Source organism: Aythya ferina, assembly GCF_964211825.1.
Source record: "Aythya ferina genome assembly, chromosome: 1".
Classification (NCBI taxonomy): Eukaryota; Metazoa; Chordata; class Aves; order Anseriformes; family Anatidae; genus Aythya; species Aythya ferina.
The window spans coordinates 118,543,202-118,564,418 of record NC_140296.1 but is presented as its reverse complement, the minus strand read 5'-3'; the positions used below and the strand labels follow the sequence as shown (position 1 = coordinate 118,564,418).

Here is a 21,217-nt window from a genome sequence, read left to right as displayed (position 1 = left end):
TGCTTTTCAGCAACAGGAGCACAGTAGCATTGGGGTAATTTTCATGTTTGTTCCACATGTTCATGACACTGTAACATCAGAAGAGTTACAAGAACATATCCACCTGCAAGATGTGGACTCTTCTAATGATGCTGGGTCAAGCTTTCTTTCACCTAAAGGTAACTGTTCTCTTTATAAAGTATCCTCTGATTTATAAATTCAGCTGTTACTACATGTTTAAGCAAAACTTGTCTTTGTTTGCTGTTGGGATACAGAACTACCTTCTAGTAGCTCCTACCAACCAGTATATCAGGAAATCCTTAACAGAACTATTTATTTAAATAGAATTATTTTGAAAAACTATTACATGTATCAACAATAGAGTTGATTTGAATGGACAGTTTTGGACGTCCCAGATACTGGGTTACCCAAATTTCTTTAGGTCATGGGATAGCTGGCTAAACTGGCAAAACGAGGTTGTTTGTCCCAGGTAATTTAATTCTGTAATTAATTTTTCCCCACTTCCTACATACCTTTGGGACAAGAGTCAGATCTGGTTCAGTTATGTTCACAAGAAAGCATGAATAGGCCATTTGGAAAACTGAGCCTCCCAATTACTAAAACAGAAAAGAAAAAAAGGAGAATCCTTGAGGGGGAAAAACAAAAAAGTAGAAAATGTTTGTTAAGACAGGCAACGAGACAGATTCTGCACTTTGTGGTATTGTGAAACAAAAGTAGTTTCAGTGACATGGAATTTATATTTATATAACAGGAATATCTGAAAGGCAGCTAGGCTTTACTTGTGCTCTTGCCCAGGCTAACTGACACTTCACATATTCTTATCAAGTTCAACGGTCAGCTGAAAAGCACAAATGTAGGTGGAAACATCAGCTGTGCAAGGGTGAGAGTCACATAGCAGAAAGTCATTTAATCTGGTCACACTTCTGTATGACGCCTAAAAGAAGGTGTGAGTTTGCAGCCTCTCCTCAACCAGGTAATTATAAACAATGGCCAGTTCAAGAAATAGATAAATAAATAAATAAATAAAAAAGCCAAAGCAGCATTGTTTGTGTTTATAGGTTTTCTGACTTAGTCCTTCCATGCTTTTACAGCAAGAAAGAGAGAGGTGAAGCTCAAAGGACTTCAAATGATGCCCATTTTGTGGGCAGAGTTTCACCCCAAGTTTTCATGCTCTTGCCTATGCACTTACATACCATGCTGAGCTAGATAAATGCGCTTTCTAAATCTATCTTCCAGCTAATGAAAGCCAAGTAGCAAATGATGGATTTCTCTAACAAGACTGTGAAACCTCAGTGGCATCATTGTGCTGTAGTCAAACGTACACTAGTGAGACTGGTTCCAAGAGGACTCCTAAAATAGACGCTGAAGATGTAACCTGACCCTGGGCTCTCTGCAGAGCCAGCTGCAGAGGAGGAGAGCAGCAGGCTGCACCTCACTGGGTTAGTTCAAGAGGATGACTGTTAATGGAACAACAGCGGTCTCACTTCTGATCCCATTGTGCTTTCCTAACTGGCAGTGCCATGGCGACTGGAATCCTGCCTCTGAGTGTTCCAGATTCACCTTCACTGCTGAAGGAGCCCACATTTAGTTAAGGGTCAAGGTTAATATGTCTGCAGTGTCATTAGTCATGGTAGAATGTAGTTCAAGCCTGTGCTAAGATCATTGCAGGGGGAAGGGCAGGAAGTGACTGTCTAAACTGCTCAAAAGCTGCTGCCAGTGCTTCCAGCCTTTACGCAGTGAGAACTGACTGAGCAGGCAAGACTCCTTAGCTGGGTAAAAGCTGGTTTGAATTACTTGTACAGCACAATTTGGCTAAGTACCACTGAGGACATCGTCTCTTTATTCAAGACACAGCAACTATAAACTCTTTGTTTTCATTAATTTCAAGTGGATCACCATCATTTTCCTGCTTATAACACAGATTCAGAGCATGAACAAAAAGAACGTGGAGACAAAGACAGGAGGAGAAGTGTCCTGAGTCCATCTGCCAAGAGAAACAGGTACCCGTGCCAGAGTTGTTTATGCCAATCAGCAAGAAATGAGATGAGCTTCTTCACCACTTCTGCAAGTGGGTTTCCCTGAACCTTGCTCATGATTGTCCTTATGATTTTCCTGTAATTTCCAGTCTCTCTGTATGAATGATTGCTCATCAGGACTGAAAAGACCAGTGGTGTCATCAGAACTGGTTCTCCCACTGCCATAGGCAACTACATGTAACAGGCATGGGGGCATTTAAGTACCCATAAGGGCAGCTGTTTGTTTTTTTTTTTTTTTAGGTGCAAGAAAGTAAATTAGCCTCAGGCTCTGATTCCTGGCTGGCAGGCTTAAGTAGGCCTTATCCCACAAAGTGAAAAAAGGCTAAAGGTATGCCTATGCCTTTTGAGGGGGGAGGAGCTCCCAAAAAAGGAGGGTACAAGTGTATTCCTAAGAAAAGGGGGAGGTTTTGTCTAGCAAAAGTGAAGGCTACTAGACCTGAGGATGATACTAATGAAATGGAGTTCTTTGTGGGAGTGGATGTGAGCAGCAGAGGGAGAGATTTTGCACCAGAAGAGATGTAGTAGTTAGGGACCTAAATGGTTTGAGTCAGGGCTGTGATGGTTTGCATGGCAAATTTTTTGTTCAAAAATTTCTGTAAAATATTTCCTTTATATACTACCAATTCACCTTGTGCCACAGAGTCCTTACCAATACTTTACAACAAACTTCAGGCTTGTAGAAAAAGGCCAAAGAGCCAAACAATAACGTGCCACAGACAGAGAAGCAGAAAGTAGAGCAAGGGTATCAACAAGTTCCCAGGTTTGTGCTATGGCAAGGAATTCATTAAATTCACAGCCAGTTTGTACCTCTTTGTTCTTATGCCAGCATTGTTTAGCTGGAGAGGATCACAAGAGGATCACCTGTGAGAGGATCACAAGACAGGCTCTCCATTCTTCAAGTAACCCTTCTCTGCATCTTTTTCATAATTGTTTTATTCTTGAATGTGAGAACAAATCATATGCTATGTCCTGGGGGAAACACCAATTTTGTACAATTGCATCAGTTCTTCTCTACCTTTAGTAGAGAAACAGTGTATTTCCTGTGGCATGTTCTCCTTTTCTGTGAACAGCTGAAGACTTATTTATTGTTTATTTCAGTAGTCTGTTATGTGTCCCATCCCACTGACTCGGACAAATCTGGCCTTAATCCCATGTATCTCAGTCTCTACACCACAGCTGTCTTTGCTGCCCAGCACTGTTTGCCATTTGTGGCTCATAAGAACATCTCTATAGTGTTTTGTTGTTGTTTGCTTGTTTGTTCATTTATTTGGTCCTAGAGTGCTTGCAAGAATACATACATTGGATAGTTTTTATACCTTTGATTAGATATTTTCCAGCCTTCAAGTCTCTCAGCTCTTCAGTCCAGGTAAATTCACTAATAAATTTCCTTAATCTGACAAAGTTTGCCCTTCTGAAGTTGGAAAAATTAATTACTCACCTATTTCTGCTTGTTTTTCTGTTTAATGTAAATAGAAACAGTTGCTGAGTAATCAGCCCAATGCTATTTTGGATGACCAGCTTTTTTTTTTGAATGTATTCATTACTTACTAAGTTGGGGTTGTCTCTTTTAGTCTCATTGACTTCTGTCAGTTGAAGAAATCTGTCAGCTATTGGCCATATGACAAGCTGGGCACAAGTTTATTAATAGAAGCGTTTGTTTCCCAAGTGGTGTCTGGAAGGTTAAAGCTGACCATGGCACAATTCCCAGTAATGTTTCTATAATAACATTTCAGTGACAGACCTTTTCTTGCACCTTTATATTTTAGCAGCAGACAAGAAAGGCCAGGTTACAATGAGATGTCCAAAGTGAAAACAACCATCCCCCAAAAAACAAAGGCTGTGAACAGGTGGTGTGGGCTGCTGGAAGTGGCACTTCCTGTTCATGTACAATGGGGAATTTTATGGTGAATTAAATGATGATGAGTTAGAAGACAAACAGCTTTAAAATAAATTGCAAAGATCATTTGGTGTTTTCCACTAGGCTGGATGAAATGGCTAAATGCTGAAATAAGAATATTGTATAAAGATTACAAATGCCTTGGTTATTGGTCTATTGATCATATTCACATAGGTCAGATCTAGCTCCCTTTTGGAAAAGGGCAGTAGAAGAAAAGTCCCCTCCATGATTATACTTGTGAGTTGAGGACACCACCCCGCCCTTTTCTGCCTTAAGGCTGCTCTCTTCAGCCTAAAGTGCCATGAAAGCAGAACTCCCTCTCCCATGCCACCAGCCCAATTTCCTGTGGTAACTACTGGAGTCGCCTGACCTGTTGCAAGCGGAGACCTTTCAGCCCGTAGCAATAGTCATTACCTGGCAGAATCTGCAAGCTAATTCAGTCATGGGAAGAACTGCATTTCAAATGTTCCCAGTTGTTGTACCTACATCCAAGACTTTGAGTGCAGCTTGAGCTCTTAAGTATAAGGAACATGCAAAGCTCTCTTCTCCTTCTCAGCCCCTGTCCTTCTCTCATTGAAATTTGGCTGCTGTTCACATACTACAAGGCTTCTAGCAGCTTCTGCCATAGCATTCTTGATTTATCCTGGCTTCCCTAGCCTTCTGAGCCTCTTTCTTCTTGGGGTCTATGTCTATTTGTATCATTTGTATGTCCCTGTCTCTTATGATGTAGCAATTCAGGATATTTTCTAGCATAAGCCCAATCTGAAGAGTACTTGGAGGAAAAACATGCACCTGTTCCCAGGTTTTAGCTCTTGCACACCAGTGAAGAAATCTGGTCTGGTTAAAGAAAAAGGCTGAAAGTGTGAAGATGGGATATCATATATCTGAGAGCTGCAGTAGCTGCCTCTGTGCTTGCAGTAATGAGTGGGCTAAACAGGTGAAGTCAGCACAACACAGGACAGATACCTGGTGGTCTGGAGACCAGAATGATAGGCTGTGCAGTGAGGAGCCAGAGGAACAAACAGGGAGGTCTTGGTAAAACTCACGAAGAAGGAAACTGAGCATTAAGCTGTGCTTACAGTGGGAAGGGCATCTCACATGCTATCCTCTGCTTGAAACACCAGACAAGGAACAATGAAACCTGGCATGGTACTGTAGGAATGACAGAGCCATCATAAAAGGCCATGTATTTCATCTTCCAAAAGCATCTTGTATCAGCGAGCCGAGCATGTGAGACTAAGCGGGTAGGGTCCCAGAGGCACAGGCACAAGGACTTCTCACTCCCTCTGAGCTCAGAGCCCGGCTGCATTTGGCACCAGGGCTGTGCCCTAGCAGCAGAATGCAGATGAGGATCTCCTACTGCCCTGCTGCCCCCTCGGCTGGGTACTCCCTCCTGTGCCCAACCTCACTTCTCTCCTTCTCCAGGTCTTAACCCATGCCAGATGCCATGGCTGGCATCCTCCGTGAACAGCAGCCCACTGTGTGCCCCCGAGTTAGAGGGAGGGAAGGTGACTGCAATGTCCCCATCAGATGTATGGGAGAGCTGGATCTTGAGAGGTCTGCCTCCTGCCAGGGAGGGGAACATCAGCCCTTGTCCTCTGCCCATGAGGGAAGGGCTGCTCTCAGTGCTGTGAAGCTTCAGTTTGGGTTAGCCTTGGATACATGCAGGGGTGAAGTCATCCTAGTATGTTGGCAACAAGGATGGAGGGGGACGAGTCTGAAACTTCCCCTGAGTTCTCTGTGACAGTGTATTTTAATGGAAACAAGATAACAAATGGAGGAGGGATCTCTGTTTTTTTATGTTGTTCTTGACCTGGTGAAAACGAGTAGCTGCTCAGGATGCATTCTTCTTAATTTTGTAAGCCCTTTCTCCTTCTTCCTGTTTTTCTCCTCTTCAAGTGGGTGTTTCACCTATTTCTTCCTCTGCACACACCCAGTGAAGCACTGGGATGGGTAGTGCTTATTGGATAATGTAGTTCTTTAAGAGTTTCGCAAATGCTCTTGCGCATAATGTTATGCCTTGAGGGCTTCATTTTGCTGGGCCAGTCAGGCTTCCTCATGTGCTCAGCACTTCAGATTGCATTGAACTGGGTGACAGGGAGACTGTCACAGCCCACCTGGCTTGCCTCCACAATGTTTCTTGCTGGTTTATGTTTTGTTTGCTTGTATCCTGTCTCCTAGATTTAGTGCAGGAGCATGGCACAGCCCAGGATAAAACATTCTGTGCACTTTCCAGAAAAAGCTGTTCCTGTGGACCATGAGAACAGTCACAGCCTAATGCAGGTCTTCGGTTGAACAAGCCGTGAAATGTGACCTCAGACCAGGTGGGGGTCAGGTCTCATGAACTCATGGCTAATGCTGTGGATTCTGTTGGGAATTCCTACAAAAACTGCACAGATTTTTTTTCAGACCTCCTGTGGCAGGCTTTATCAAGTTGTCTCCTTGCAAAGAGTCTCTAGCAGAAATACCACAGAGCCACAAATCAGTGACCAAAGCTGCATGAGGATGAGCGCTTGCCACAGCTTGTGGAGTCAGTGCAGTGGTTATCAGTCCCCTGGCATTTGGGGTGAGGGAACTGAGAGAAACTCTACGACAGAGTTGTACTGAGCCAGATTTTGGAGCTCTGTAACAGATTTGAGCATGTGTGGGACTCAGCTCAGGGCTGTTTTGATGGTGCAATGCGAAGGAGATCAGTATCAGACCGTAGGTGGGCTGTAAAGCTAGAAAATGAGTGGAGCAGGGATGTTGTGATTGTCTGTATTTCTAGAAATGTATTAATCTCTTGAAGTCATTAACAGAGGGGACAGTTTAATTGCATTTTAACGCTAGGATCAGAAGTGTGTGGTAGACTGTGTGGAGCATTGCACACACAGAGCCAGATTACCAAAATCATCTTGCTTTTTAGATTGCAGGGGAGGAAATCACTTTCCTGATGCTGCAACTTTCCATTCTGTTTACTCTGTACTCTCCACAGTTTTGTTTTTCCAATGTTCAACAAGTTTTCCTTCAAATTTCTGTATTCTTATTTTGTTTTGTTTTTCTCACATGTTAGAAGCTGGGGTAGAGTCTGGGTGTAACTTTTTCTCAGTTTAGTAGTGACTCAGGAGGTACATGTTTTCAAGCCGTTAAATATGACTCCATTCTATGTAGATTTGTTTTAGCTATTGCTTTGCATTTAGAGGTTTCTGTGGCTTTTATGTTTGGTTCAGGGAGAGGTTTGAGTCTCAGGAGAGTTGATTTTGAACTGAAATGGCAAAAAAATTTGTTGACTTTTTGGTGACATGCATTGTTTTTGCTTGTGGGAGCATTCATTTGACTTCCTGCTAGTCATCCTTTTCCAAAGCATTTCGAAGGCTATCCATTGTTGTCAAATCATTGCTGATACTGTTTGTGTGCAATGGAATATATCCCAGAGAAGTGATCCTTATACTTTCTGCCAAATAAACGTGCCAGTCTTACAGATCAGTTATTAACTTCTTGTTTGTGCAGATCCTTTTGGAAAAGACTAAGAACTAAATAATACACTTATTTATTTATTTATTTTCACCACATTCATCGTTCAACTTGGCATTTGAATCCATGACTTTAGTTAGACGACAAACACCAGCTTTCATTCTGTTGCTGGCCTTGGATAGTTGCAGTTGCCAGAAGCAACTGAAGTGAAAGAACTATTAAGTAACTACATTGTTACGTTATTTGACCAATGCAGATAGATTCGGGGATTTTGCTTTTTTTTTTTTTTTTTTTTTTTTTTCCAGATAGAAGTGTTTTCATATGTCTTATGTGCATTTCTTTTTATTTATCACACACACACACAGCCTTAATGCAGAGGAATCAAACTGTCAGCAACAGGTCTTCTCCTTAGAGCTCTCCATATCCTGTGGACTTCTGATGCAAATGGGAATGCTTGGCTCTTCCTAGAGTTAGATGCATTGTGCAAGACTCCTGGAAAATTGACAAGCACATAATTTACAGCCAGGTGTAAAGTCAAATGACTTCCTCTAAGTCATCAGAGAGAGTCATGATAGGAACACAGCATGTGTCTAATTCACTTCAGAGGCAACGGCAACATGAAGTGGCCTCCGAGCCAGTGGCTCAGCCCCGCTAACAGCACGTTCAGGTTCTTCACCCCCATGTTTTTTTAGCCAGCCCAGGGATCTATGCTATGCTGTTATCAACACCCAAGTTAGGCAGTGTGAAATAAGCTCACGCCCATGAACTCATGCGCAAAAGATGCAGCTGCAGCATACACATCCTGTCTGGAACAGAGACAGGAATAGGATCTGTTTCCTCAAGGTTTCCTACGCGCCTCCGCAACGAATTGTCCCAGCATCTTGTACTGCAAAAATCTGGCACATCCCTAGAGTAAGTCCATCCTGTGTCCTAAACAAAGGAGGGGCCTCGCAAAAGTACAGCAAAGCTAAAACAATGTAACACTGGGCGTGCATAAGGTAAGACTGCCATGAAGCATAAATGCAAGGGGATTGAAGCAGAGTCGCTTAACCAATCTGCCGTTTCCTAACTTGTGACTCCTTTGTTGCATAATCCTAATGATTTTTTGAGTTGTTTTTGTGCCTATAATGCTGAGGTGAATTGAAGGATAAGGGCAGAAGAGATGAGAGGTGGTAGGAGAAAGATAATAGCAGCATTAGTAAACTAATTTTGTGAGGTAGATATTTTAGCTATGTACTTTGAAGCAGCTTGGTTTTGTAAAGGCCGGGATGTGAAGGGTGAAGACCTGAGGAACTTCTTGGGAGAAAGGGGCAAAAGTATGAAGGTATTTTCAGCTCAAGGCAAGACAAATTACAAAGGGCTGAACTTTGGTTCCCAGCCCAGAACACACTGAAAACCACCGTGGTTGGCTACGGACTGGGATAGTCCCTTAAGAACAGACAAACTTTCCCAGCTTTTAAGTTGTGATATTATTACATGTACATATAGGCTGTATAAAATTGCTGCTGGTGGAGTTGTTCCCTGTACTTTTTGAGGCTGACCACAGCAGTGACAGTGGTAGCCACCTAAAAATACACATCCAGAAGCCGTGCTTCCAGTAAAGGAAGCATTGTTCTGATCCAGTGCTAACACGTACTACAAGCGCCCTTAAACACAATATAGAAAAACTTCAGATTAGGAACGTGGAGAATTGTAATGTTGGAAGCAGGAAAGGACAATTAAAATATTTATATGATACAGCCACTGGACAAAACGCAGCACTGATGCATGCAGGGTCTGATTTTAAACCAAGTGGTGTTTTTGTTTTGTTTTGTTTTGCATCTCCTTTGTCACTGGTGGAGCTATTAATTTCTTTCTCCAATACCAACGCTCTGCCCCGTGCAGTTGGGTGCTGCGGCAAGGGGATGTTTTCCAGGAACCCCATGGCTCTTCCCAGGGCTGGTGACACAGGGTGTGGCCTCCCCGTGCCTCCGGCAGCAGCTCTTCGCCAGGACAGATCCTGCCCTGTTGGCTGCCTCTCAGCTGGGCTTGTTGGGGGGAATCGTTGGAGGCAGATGCTTGCACTGGGACAGTCCCGCAACCGTGGCTTTCACCTTGCTGGGCTTCTTGTTTTTTAATGTAGTTCAATTTTTTAACCAGTTGCCTTGCCTCCTCTCTTTCCCCAAGCTGGCAATGTGTTTTTCTCAGCTGTTAACTGCCAGAGGGTGACGAGTTGCTGGCTGGGGGCAGGAAGGAGGAGCAGGCGCTGCGCTTCCAGCTGGAAGTGGTGAGGGAGGACACGGCGGGGAGATGGAGCAGCGCGGTATTTTCCTTCACTCAAGTCCCTGCTCCCCCGGGAAAGCTTTAATATGAACTGAGGAGGAGTTTCAGTTGACTCGAGCCAAAAAACATCTGCCAAAGTATGCAGCATGCTTCCTTTCACATTTTCTCTTGCAGATGGGGCTCCGCTGAACCCAGCTCTCCTCTTCATCCTCACCATAAACAAAACCATACGGAAATAAGACTTGAATAGCCCCGCTAAGAAGCTACAGAAGCTCTTCTGTTCTCTGCAGTTTTCTCAGTGAGAAGATTCAAAGATAGAAACTCCGCCCTGTCGACAACTGGTAAGTGAATGCATCTGCTGCATAGAGCGTAGCTGGCATATCTGCTGCCCGGGCTGAGAGGACCTCATGGCTGCTGCCCGAACCCAGGGGACTTGGCACGCAGGCCGTGCTCGTTCCCAATTTTTCCCACCAGAAAGACGTGGGGCATCGCCTCGCCCCTCTCCTGCGTTATTTTGCGTGGGAAAACTTCCAGCGCAGCTCGTGCACGGGGGACGCGCGCTTACGGTTTTAAAGCCTCCTTCAGGTACGTGCTGATGGCAGCAGCGAGCAGTGAGTGCGGGAGCCCACACATGCACAGGCGGAGCCGGCCGTCCCGAGCCCTCAAGCCATCACACGGAGCCTGCCTCCACCAAGCCTCCTTGAAAGCGGAGCCGGCCCCGCGGGTGCGCGCCTCCGCCTCGGGGGCGCGCCCCGGGCTTGCTGCGCGCTCCCCCCCCTGCGGCGGCGGCGGGGCGGGGGGAGCCGCCGGCCCGGGGCAGCCCCGCTGCGAGGGGGGGGAGCGGGCGGAGCGCGGCCCGGCCCGGCCCCGGGGCCCCCCTCGCGGGTGGCCGAGCGCACGGCTAACGGGCAGCGGCGGGGGGAGCCGGGGGAGGCTGCCCCCGGCTGGAGAGAGAGGAGGGAGAGGAGCTGGAGCTGCTGCTGCTGCTGAGCCGCTCCGGGCCGGTAATCCTGCGGGGCTGCGGGGACGTGCGCGCCTCCCGCGGGGGTACCGGGAGGAGGAAAGCGGCTCTGGGAAGGGCTGCGGGCCTAGAGGGAGAAACGAGGGATCGCTAGGTAGGTGCTGCCCGCTGCTAGGCAAAGCCGGTAGGTAGCGGCGGTCTGTGCGGGGGGGAGGGAGGGAGGGAGGGAGGGAGGGCAAAGCCTGCAAGTTTTGTGCTGTCTGCTTGCTAAAGCCTCCGGATTATTATTCCGCAGTGGAGTTGGTGTTTCTGTCCTCGTTGCAAACTGGGAGATCCGTTCTGCCGTCCTTTCTCGAGTTAGGATCCCCACTGACGGGAATGGGAACTTTTGTCCTGGAACCAAAGCTCGGCAAAGGCAGTGAGAACCGGTCTGTGTTATGTAGATGTAGAGCTGGTGTTGCCCAGTTGAAACTGTTTCTTCGTTTGTTTTGTCCCTCTCTTCTTTACCGGCTTCACGCCAAGCTATTTGTAGATACAACATGGCTACAAAAGTATTTAGAAAGGGCAGCTTTGTAATGGGATGAGATTACTTGGTGCAACCTGACAATTCTCTTACAGCTAAACTGTATGCAAATTGTACAGAAAAGCATATAATTTCGAGCGCGGAGAATGCCAGTGTGCTAGAGCTGTCACTCCTAAAATTTAAAAGCTAAGTTCAGGGAGGGCTTGAAGAAAGAGGAAACGTGTATGAGTGGGACTTCTTATGGACCCATTTCAGACCAAGGAAATATTACCAGCTGAATAGGTTCTAGAAGTGATATTTTTGAAGGAAAAAGATCTTTCAGCCTGTACATAAGACTGCACCAGTGATACGCTTGTTTTCCTTCCCACCTATGTGAAATAAATCTGTGGACCTTTCTTTCTGGCTTGATACAGTACCTGAGTCTTCAGCATGTCTGTCTGTCTGTCTGCTGAGTTGAAGCAGAGACAGGTTAAGCCACTCTTCAAGCTTACGGCTCTTTATTAAAGCAGCGGTATTAAGGGTGGATAGGTCCCATGGTCTCCCTGAGGGTCTTCCTGGCCATATGAGACTTCTTCTGCCGATGGGATGTACGAATCATCCCCTGAGACTCTTAGTGCCCAAGTACTCCTCTGTTGAAGGCAGGAGGAAAGCTGCTTTAGGCAAGCAGTTACCTGGTGGGAATTGCCTGTGGGAGCAGCTGTGGAGTGTGTAGGCAGGACAGCGAGGCCTGAAAACTGTCAGAGAGATCTCAGCTGCGCGAGTACTAGGTTGTAAAGGTGTAGGGGAATAGGTGAGTTACAGTGGTTGGCGAGACATGAGTCTGATGTGTATCTTGTGCTCTGCTAGATAAAGGCTTCAGAAGGTACGTATGGGTGTTGCCTCACAGAGAAGGGAACACAGTGAACGATCTCATTCACGGCAGCAAGTCCTTGAGGTGCTCCTTGTCCGCTTTCTTTTCAGAAGTCTGAAAAGTTACAGGCAGAGATCGTTTTAAAAGATTTTGTATGATCGCTTTCTTCTTTGTGTGGCTGGTTTTGGATGGAAGATGGCAGGGAGTGGGAATAGCTTTTTTTTTTTTTTTTTTTTTTTTTTTTTGATAGTTTATTTGTGCTATTAATATTCTTATCCTGGGCTCATTTTTCTGGATACACCATGGTTAGTGTGTCTCAGTAAAGGTTTGATCTGTCCTCCCCAGACAGGTTTATAAGACCTCTCTCAAGCCTGCCTCAGCTGAGATGTGGCTGTCTGCTTCTTGCACATAGCTTTGTGTGCTGCCAGGTGTTCAGGTTCAAGTATTTTGGCCTGGAAGAGGACACAACCAGGTGGGTTGCTTGAAGATGTAACTTGAAGACTGCCCTGAGTGTCCATGAGGCAGAGCCCACCATTGTCTCAAAGGCATCTGTAAGGAAAAACTCTTTATTTTCCCCAATACAGCTTGTAGCACAGAATGTTGTTTTGTTCATCTTTGTGTCTTAAGATTCAGGTTATTTTACGTATAAAAGTTTGTTCATACTGGGTGTGAGTGTGTGGTGAAGATACTGTACTGTGGCTCTGTAGTTAAGGGCATTTTAGGAACAGGCTCAAGCTTGCTTGAAATACTGCTTCAGACATCTTCTTACAGATGCTTACGAAGTCTTAACTAAACAAGTTGAAATATACACCATGTTTTCTAAGAGAAGTTTAATTTTTCAAGCTTGTAAAACTCATTTGACATTCATTTGAGTTATGTCCATTTTTGCTAGACTTACTGAGAAACTAGTAAAGAATACTGGGAAATCATTTTATGGGGAAACAGTGTAGAGGGGTTTTTGGTCTTTTTCACAGTTTCTATTTTCTGCTCTTTACTTAAAAGGGCAAGAGCTTGGTAGCAGAACAAAAGAAAAAAACACACAACCTTCAACTTCCCCATTAATCCACTTTTTTCTGCTTCCAATTTTGTAATCTTACATATGACTAATTCTCTACCTATTTGTAGTCTCCAGGGGAAATTACAATAGAACTTTTTCTTTTTTCTTTTTTTCTTTTCTCCTTTGGTGTGTGAACTTATTTCAATGCTAACTCTTCATCTCTTATCCTACAGATGATCATAAAACTTTTAGCTTTTCGTGATAGATGTTCCGGTTGCAAGGAAAATGTGATGTGCAAGCTGTTGTTGCCACTGAAAATCATCTTTTAGTATCGAAATTCATCTGCTTTCACTTTGCAGTTCAGTCTTTTAATTGTTGCTATCAGAAGCTGAAAAGTTCTAACTAAGAAGCGGAAAAGTGGCAGGCAGCACTACACTAGCTAGTGTGTGCTGTTAAAAATAGGAACACAGGTCTTGCTTGAAGTATCAGCATCTTTTGAAAACTTAATTGGATAAATATAGGTGCAGAGTGGTCAAAACACCTCACAGTAATGCAGATGTATGTGTTGTCTTAAAATATTACATCCTCTTTAAAGTTTATTTTGGTAGGGTGAGGTAGCTCTTCAGTGTTCAGAAGAAAGTCAATATTCATGCTTATGGGCAAAATTGAAACCTTGCTGTCTCAACAGGAAGAGCCTTCTCATTTGCTCTGTTGCAATGCTGTATTTTTAAGTGTCCTCTGGATAATGCCCAAAGTCTGCATGTAACTGTTTGTGTTGCTTCCACTCCCAGCCCCAGCAGCAGCAGTAAAACTGGAGCGCATTGTGCTGGAGCTATTCTTTACATTCCTGCATCCGTGGGGAGCCAGGAGGAGCAAGGCAAAAACGTGAATAGCCCCCACTTGCCCTGGCTGGGAAGGGAAGGCTGGAAAACTTGAGAAGCCACAAAGCTGATCCTCCCTCCTGTTGGAAGAGCAGGAATGGAGTAATGCAGGGACTGGTTTTAAAAACAAAAAGGAGTGAAGTTCTGACTTAATCAGCGAAGCTCTTCTTAACATCTGTTGATTCACAGTGCAAATTTCCATTTCCTTAGCAGAAATATTGCTTTCTTTTGGGCCACAAGCCAGCAGAAAGCTGTATTTGTGAAGTGGGTGGCTAACAGTCTTAGATTTCCACAGGCTCTTCAACTCACTTTTAAAACAACAGTTTCTCTGCCTTGAGAGTACAAGATGGAAATGCTAAAATAAAGATCAGAGCTGAGAAAAGCTCTTTGTTATACTGAAGCTTCCCAAGCACAACGGTGCTTCTTTTTTTCACTACTGCTTTCAGGATTCTGTGGCCAGAAATGAAATGAGAATGGCGTGAGGGGCATGTCACTGCCTTAACCAGAGTGCTAGGAGAGGTAGGCAGTGGAAATATGCATACCTAATGGCCATTTAACAGTGAATACAAGGTGTGTGCATGGAATATCATGTGGGGTTGGGGAGGAGGACTCCCTTTTCCAGGGTAAGAAAGAAATTGACGTGTTTCTGCCATCGTCGTCTTTTTCTCTTTTCCAACATAAGTGTTAACTTAAATATCTCCCTCACATTTTGCTGTTCTGTGTTGCACTGGCAGTTGGTGACTCGTGTGGGGGAAATGATCTATTTAGGGAAAGGGAAGCGCCCTATTACAAAGCAAGGGGTACTGCAGAGAAATAACTTGTTTTTTTTTTCCCTGCAATGAGAAGAGGGGAAGGTGCTTGGCCTCTTAAGAACTGCTGTTGCTGAATGAAACCACAAATTTATTCATCTTTTTCCAGTCAAAATAGGTATTTCCTGTTTCTCTGAAGTTCTTGAACCTGCTTGTCTACGTCCTCCACCAATGTCATGTCTGAGCACCCTGGAAACGCTATCACCTTGATCTTCACAGTGCTTCGGGTAGTCTGAAGTCAATGTATAGAGCTGAGACCAGGAGCAGGGTTAGTAGCGTAGATGGGAGATACCCTGTAGGGTTTGTTTGAACATAAAATTTGCACAAGATTAAATGGAGCCATAATATTAAATCCAACTGATGAAGCGCCAGAACAAGTTAGGATTTGTCCATATTGGTGAATGTGTACGAGGCTCACTAGCATGTGGTAGCTAGTCTTGATCATGCCCTGTGCATAGGCAAGTTACTGTTTTCTCATTCAGTTAGCTGGGAAAAGGCAGTTTTCCACTGGAAACAGTTAAAGGGGAAAAAAAAAAAAAAAAAAAGCTAGCTCTGCTTGCCCAAATGTTTTGCAATATTTAATGAGACAGGGTGACAGTTACTTGCCTCAGCTGGGAATCTGGAAGGCTGTAAAGGGCTTTCCTTCCCACCCACCTCCCCCAGTTTTATAACAGCCCATGGCAATTTTAATCCCCAGTTCAAAGAGGGACTCGGAACTGTGTCAGTAGTGAAGTGCCACATGCTTCAGCAGCTCTGGTGTAGCAGTACCGCTTCAGTCTCCTTTGGTGAGCATCCTCTCCTTTCCCTGCCCCAATTCCCAAGCGCTGATGTTGGCAGATCAATAAAAGAATACTAAAGCAAGAGGGCAGGGATGTATCCTCCAGCTCCTCTACTGAACAGTTCTTGATGCTGTGTGTGCACAAGGGAAATCAACCACAAAGTGTCCACTATGTGCTCTCCCGAAATAGCATCTCCCATTGTTGCTGGAGACAGACTAGTGGGCTGGACGGACATCAGTGTGATGTAGCAGGGCTGTTATCATGTGTGTGCTCCTCAGCACGAGCTGAGCAGCACAGGCTAGGTGTGTAGACTGGACTCTGACTAGCCAAATGGTTAAAATACTGGTCACTGTAAATACCATTTGTACAGTTTCTTAAGATTGACTTATTCTTGCAAAACATATTAAGAAATTACTGTTATTTCATCTTAATTGGAGCAATTTAAATTAAATAGCTATTTTCATTCCTTCTAAGCTAATGGCATGCTGTAGTTTGTTTTCAACTAGGGACATCGGTTCTTAGATGGTTTTGTATTATTTTAAAGATTTCTAATTTAGAAATCAAACATGGGTCTTATTCTTCAGATTTCCCAGGGAGGTTTTCTTACAAACACTGGCTAGTGTCAAAGTGATTTTTTTTTTTTTTGAAGTTGAGTGACTGAAGTCAGCTAATGCTACTTATTAAGTGGCTAAAAAGGATATTTTAAATATTTAAACATTTAAAAGGTTTAACTTCAGGCAACACAGTTGAGGAAATTCAGACATTTATATGTTTGTGCAAGGCTTTTCAAAATTTTAGCAATTTTTTTAATGGCCAGAGGCTGTTATAGTATCTCTGCAATGCAATTACAGATACAGTGACAAGCAGAAATAATGAAGCTGAGTTTCTGATGACTTTCTGTGTGTAGACTTTCTGATGTTTAATGAAAGACGAGCTTATGGGGTTTCTTTCTTCTACCCGGCTGCCTACTTATTTTTGCAAAACTTGCAGAGGTCTCAAATACATTAAGTTCTTAATCTCCTATCAGATTTGACTAAAATTAGCCAAAGGGGTTTGAGAGTTGTATGGGGAAGGAAAGAAAGGGCAGGCACATCTGTACATACAGTGTACGATTGCATAAATTTCACTTCATGCTCAAAACATGTGCAATATAACAGAACAAAGAACCTTTTACTGCATTTCATGCTCTAATGACGCCCTGCATCGTCTGCTGCGTTGCATTGAATAGCCATCTAATAGCATGTGGTGGTGCTGGAGGCTGGGCTGGATTTGGTGTGCTCGGGGTAGCAAGGAAAAGATGCCAACGGTCAACACAGCGGGTCCTGCTTGCAGCGTGCCTTGCTCTAGAGAACTTCCAGTTTTATGCTGAAGCAAACATCAGGCTTCACATTATATCCCTGCAGCAGTGCAGACAGTTGGGTTATAGGGGACCAGATCTGTGCTGCAAAAGAAGTCTGTCACCCTGCTGTGACTCAGGAAGGTGAGCCATTTGTTGTCTCAGGGCTTACCTGTTACTCGCTTATCTCCACTAAGAGACACTGCACATACAACCCTGGGCATATCCGATGCTTAGCAAAGATCAGGCAGGGGAGAACAGCTAATGTGTATAAAAACACAGGAAACTCACGAGGAAACTTATGTTCGCGTTGTTTTTTTTTCTTCTTGTGTTTAACCACTGTTGAAACTGAGAATCAAATGGCAAAAATAGACACTGCTTCACCTGCAGCAAGCCAGACCAGGCTGAGAAAGTAACAAGTGAAAGCGATGCCAGGAACGGATGATTTGCAGCAGATGAAGCTCTCTGAAGGACTGGACTGTAAGGAGCGTGGGGCTGTGTGTCTGCAGCGAGTCCCTGCCAGGAGCACTACCCGCTGGCCCCCAGATCACACTTTGTTGCTCTTGGTGGGGCTTGTTGGTGTTTTGGCCACTGTGGGACAGCCTCTGTGGGAGGGCTGCGAGGACGTAAAAGTGTATGGGTAGGGTGAAATGCACCTCCGACTTCCTAGGGGTGACTCTCTTCAAAAGCAAACATCCCAAACAGTGATACATCAGTTCTCAGTTTTGGGTAGGGAAGTGGGTGGTGTTAACCTTTGGTGAGGTTTGAGGTCTGAAAGCCTGAAATGGGAAGAGAAGAATCTCTGTGTAGCACAGAGAAAAAACATATAAGCTTTCCCAGCATTCCCTAGTGACTAATTTAGGCAGCTTTCCTGTCAGACAGATGGCAGTTGAAGATTACCATCAGACATAATTAGCTTTCCTTATGTATAGCCAGGGAAACTAAAGTGCATAATTCAGGGCAGTGAATTTCAGTATAGGCCAAATGCCCCTGAAAGTTATCACTGCAGTATGGGCTCTTGTGGTGTCATTTTATAGCTCTGCATCATTGTAATTCTGACAGAAACATGTAAATGAACTTATGCAAACTATTCCGTAAGGAACTGAATTCCTGTATAACAACTAACACAGTTGTGCTGTGAAGGATTCCAGTTCTGGTTTTGTGTCTTTTAGCCTGCACCTTTGCCCTGTTTTCTTCGCTGTGAATTTGATTTCAGTTTTGTCTTGGGAAACACACAACTAATGATACTTCCAACTCAGATAGAGCTACATCTTCTTTGGAAGCTCGTTAGCTTACCAAATAACATAAAACATAAAATAACAACAACAAAACCCAACAATAACAGAAACTTTAAAAAATTATTTACTTATTTTAAATAGTAAAGAATGCAGCAAGATGTGAATGGATTTTATTCTGAGATGTAAACTTATTGGTGTCTTTTCCCATTCAGAGAATGTAGGACTCCGCATTCTGTGTTACGTGTTCTTCATTCAGTACTGTGTCTTTCAACTGTTTGGTGTCTCTTAGCTCTGGAAATCCTCAGGGCAAGTACTGTTTGGATATTGTATGCGGTAGTTTTTCCTGTGTACGTATTTAAGAAATGAAACAAAGCACCTAAAGCCTTTAGGGGCTCTTCTGCTACCTGTACAACAGTTCTTTGTTAGCTCAAAAACACTTTACACCCACAAAGCATTCTCAGCTGTGAAGTTGCTCATTAGAGCTTTTCTTATCATGTTTTTTGGTTGTTGTTGTAAATAATATTTTTGAGCTTTAGTGCCAAGAGAATGAAACTACATGTAGTGAAGGCTTTTGAAAACAAACTTAATACTTACAGTACTTGGGCTTTTCTAATTTTGCAATGTCTGTTTGGATTTAGCTTTCTTATAGTAGTTAGCTGTTACAGTGTGTACAGTGATTAACTTTCATGACCCAGAGGCAATGTGAATGTATTTGTCGCGGTGCTGAGTTAAGAGCACTAATGTTATCAGAGAAGTTGCTGAAACTGTTGGTGTCCTGCAACTTACTTCTAAGCTGGCAGAGTCCTTGCCAGCTTCCAAGACTTGCCAGCAGTATGGGGTGAGTGCCACCACTTATCTCCATTCCACCCCCTCCCCTAAATTAATTTAGCTTTACACTTTTCACTGACTTGTTTTGCTACATTCCTGAGGATCTCTGAGCTCTCTGTTGGCACATGTGTACCATGAAAGATTGACTTGCCAAATCTGCTTTTAAGGGTAAATGCCATCTCAAGCAGCTAGTTTTTGGTGGTGGTGAGTGGGTATGCGTGTGGTGTGTGTGTGTTTTAAAGCAGTTGGGGCAAGACTGAAAGCAACAAAGCAAAAATTAGTGAATGTAGCATGCTTAGGGCTCTGACTACAGGCATGCTTTGCGTGTTATTTCATTGAAAATTAAGCTGTTCAGTTTTGTGTGCTGGTACGAGTATGTTCACCGAAGAACAAGTGTATGAGTTCACCTATTTGCTGGCTCATTTAATCCACACAAACCTGTATAACGTAACTTCCCCAAACTGACTGGTAGATTTATTTGCATAATTCCAAGTCATTCTTGTGAGAGTTGAGGTTAAATCACTAACTCCAAATCAGCTGTAGCTGGATGTTTTAGATATCCTAGGTGTTATTAGAAGACAAAGTGTGCCTTGTTTTAAAGTGAACTTAAGGCTGTGGGTGAACGTGCACATGTAGTACAGATAAAAGTCTCTGAGTGGACCTTCTTTATTTAAATTGACCATGTTTTCTGGGAAAAATCTGGTGAGCTGATACGTTTTGTAACTGAACTGTTTTGAAATGTGACTAATTTGGCTATTTCCAGCCTTTTTTTCTTCCACCTCTTCTGATGTCTTTTATCTGGGAAACCCAAGAAGGATTGTTCGCTTGACCTCCAGCCTCTGACTCTGCAGGCATTCATGGACAAAGACCAGTGGGTGTGAATGAGCAAAGTGATGCTGCAGTGGGGTGTGTATTTGTTAATCATTTTCTGTTTTCTCAAGCATTATGTAGTATGTGTCTTTCTTGTTTGAGAGAAACTGGAGAAGCAAAACGACCCAAGACTATGATGCTCTATTCCTTCAGGCAGAGCAGCTGCCTTAAGTTGACAGAAACCTCAGTTTTGCACGTTAATGTATGAGAAAAGGACTTGAACTCTGACCCCCAGAACATGTTGCAAGGCTTGTTTATATTCCAGTCTTTCTGGAAGAGGAGCTGAAGGAAGAGGGGAAAGATGGGCTAAAAAGGTACAGCGTTGGCCCCGCAGTATGTGGGAGGAGCCTGCGTGGACTTAAAGCACATATTCTCTGTGTGTTTTGTTCTATTGTGCACATGTTGGTGTCTGCTGACACTTATGATGTGTAATATATAAACAGGAGTCCATCTTAGGCTGGCTAAAGCTTTAAATGTTAATTCAGGAGAGTATAACAGGTCTGGAGGAAACCTTTCAGTTAAGGCTGTCTTACCGAATTTGATGGTGGTGTGTTTGATGTTGTTGTTAATCATTTGTTTTTAGATGCAGTTTGAGCTGAATTTGTAGTGTTTGTGTTGATTAAAGCTTTGGGAGTCAAGGAAAGAGAACTATCTGCTTAGCTTATACCTGCTTTGGTATTTGCATGCCTAAGTTAGATTTTGACAGAACCCAGAGTAACTGCACTGCAGCTCTGTTGCTGGGTGTGGGAATAAGTGCTGGTCTGTGTTCAAATGCATAGGAGGAATTTATTTAAAAGAAAAGAAAAAAAAAAAAAAAAGTAAAGTGTGTTGGAGGGGGAGGCCTGTGGAGGAACAGGATAGGCAAAGCATATGAAAATGTCTGTTCCCAATGTCTGTGCACCTTTGTGGAAATTGGCTACTTCCAGCTAGTCATCATTTCAAGGTATAACTATCAGCAAGAAGCTGGGACTTGATTGTGGTTGTAGACAATGTTTTGGGAAATCTGTGATGCTTAGAAAGCACCAGTTTGGTAAGAATCCAGTAGTTACTATTTTTATTCCCCTCTAAAAACACAAGTTGGATGTGGATCTACCTAGGGCTGCCTTATAAACCCAATTTAGCAGTGTTTAACTGTACTACAAAAGGTATGTAATTTGGTGGAATGAGCCCCAAGCCATTTTGGAATGTTAGGGAATATTGTTTTCTTGGAGGGGAAAAATAATTAAAAATGGCAAACCAGCTATCTCCTCTTAATGCTCTCAGTTTAAGTTGTGCCTACACCATACTACAGAGCGTGCTGATGCCTCGAGCTGGGGCCAAGGATCCCCACTGCACTGTGTTGATCTGAGTCAAACTGTTAGCTCAGCTCTCACGGGTGACATAGCAACCCTACTCTAGCCTCAGGCTGGAGGGGACATGTTCTGCCTCTCAGCAGGGCTAATTAACTCAGCATCAGACCTTTTTACTGAACACTGTACCTACTGTGGCACCTGGTGC

The 21,217-nt window shown here is 43.8% G+C and overlaps 1 protein-coding gene across 20 annotated transcripts in view; it reads left to right on the top strand.

The window, feature by feature from the left end:
* The window catches only part of ST3GAL6 (ST3 beta-galactoside alpha-2,3-sialyltransferase 6), a 108,689-nt gene that overhangs the window by 58,434 nt on the left and 29,038 nt on the right, over positions 1-21,217 (top strand). For 2 of the 20 annotated variants that reach the window (XM_084522526.1, XM_084522515.1), the window contains exons 1-2: positions 9,386-9,688; positions 9,823-9,989. Coding sequence is in view for 3 of the 20 variants with exons in the window: in XM_084522510.1 (XP_084378636.1) it covers positions 10,056-10,233 (178 nt within the window). In the remaining 17 variants the exon portion in view is untranslated. Of the gene's footprint in view, positions 1-10; positions 159-1,731; positions 2,001-8,184; positions 8,385-9,233; positions 10,234-10,427; positions 10,764-10,904; positions 11,038-12,327; positions 12,455-14,778; positions 18,762-18,825; positions 18,861-19,613; positions 19,757-21,217 lie in introns of those variants that run through there. The other 18 variants (XM_084522535.1, XM_084522534.1, XM_084522508.1 and 15 more) reach the window with 17 other exon arrangements.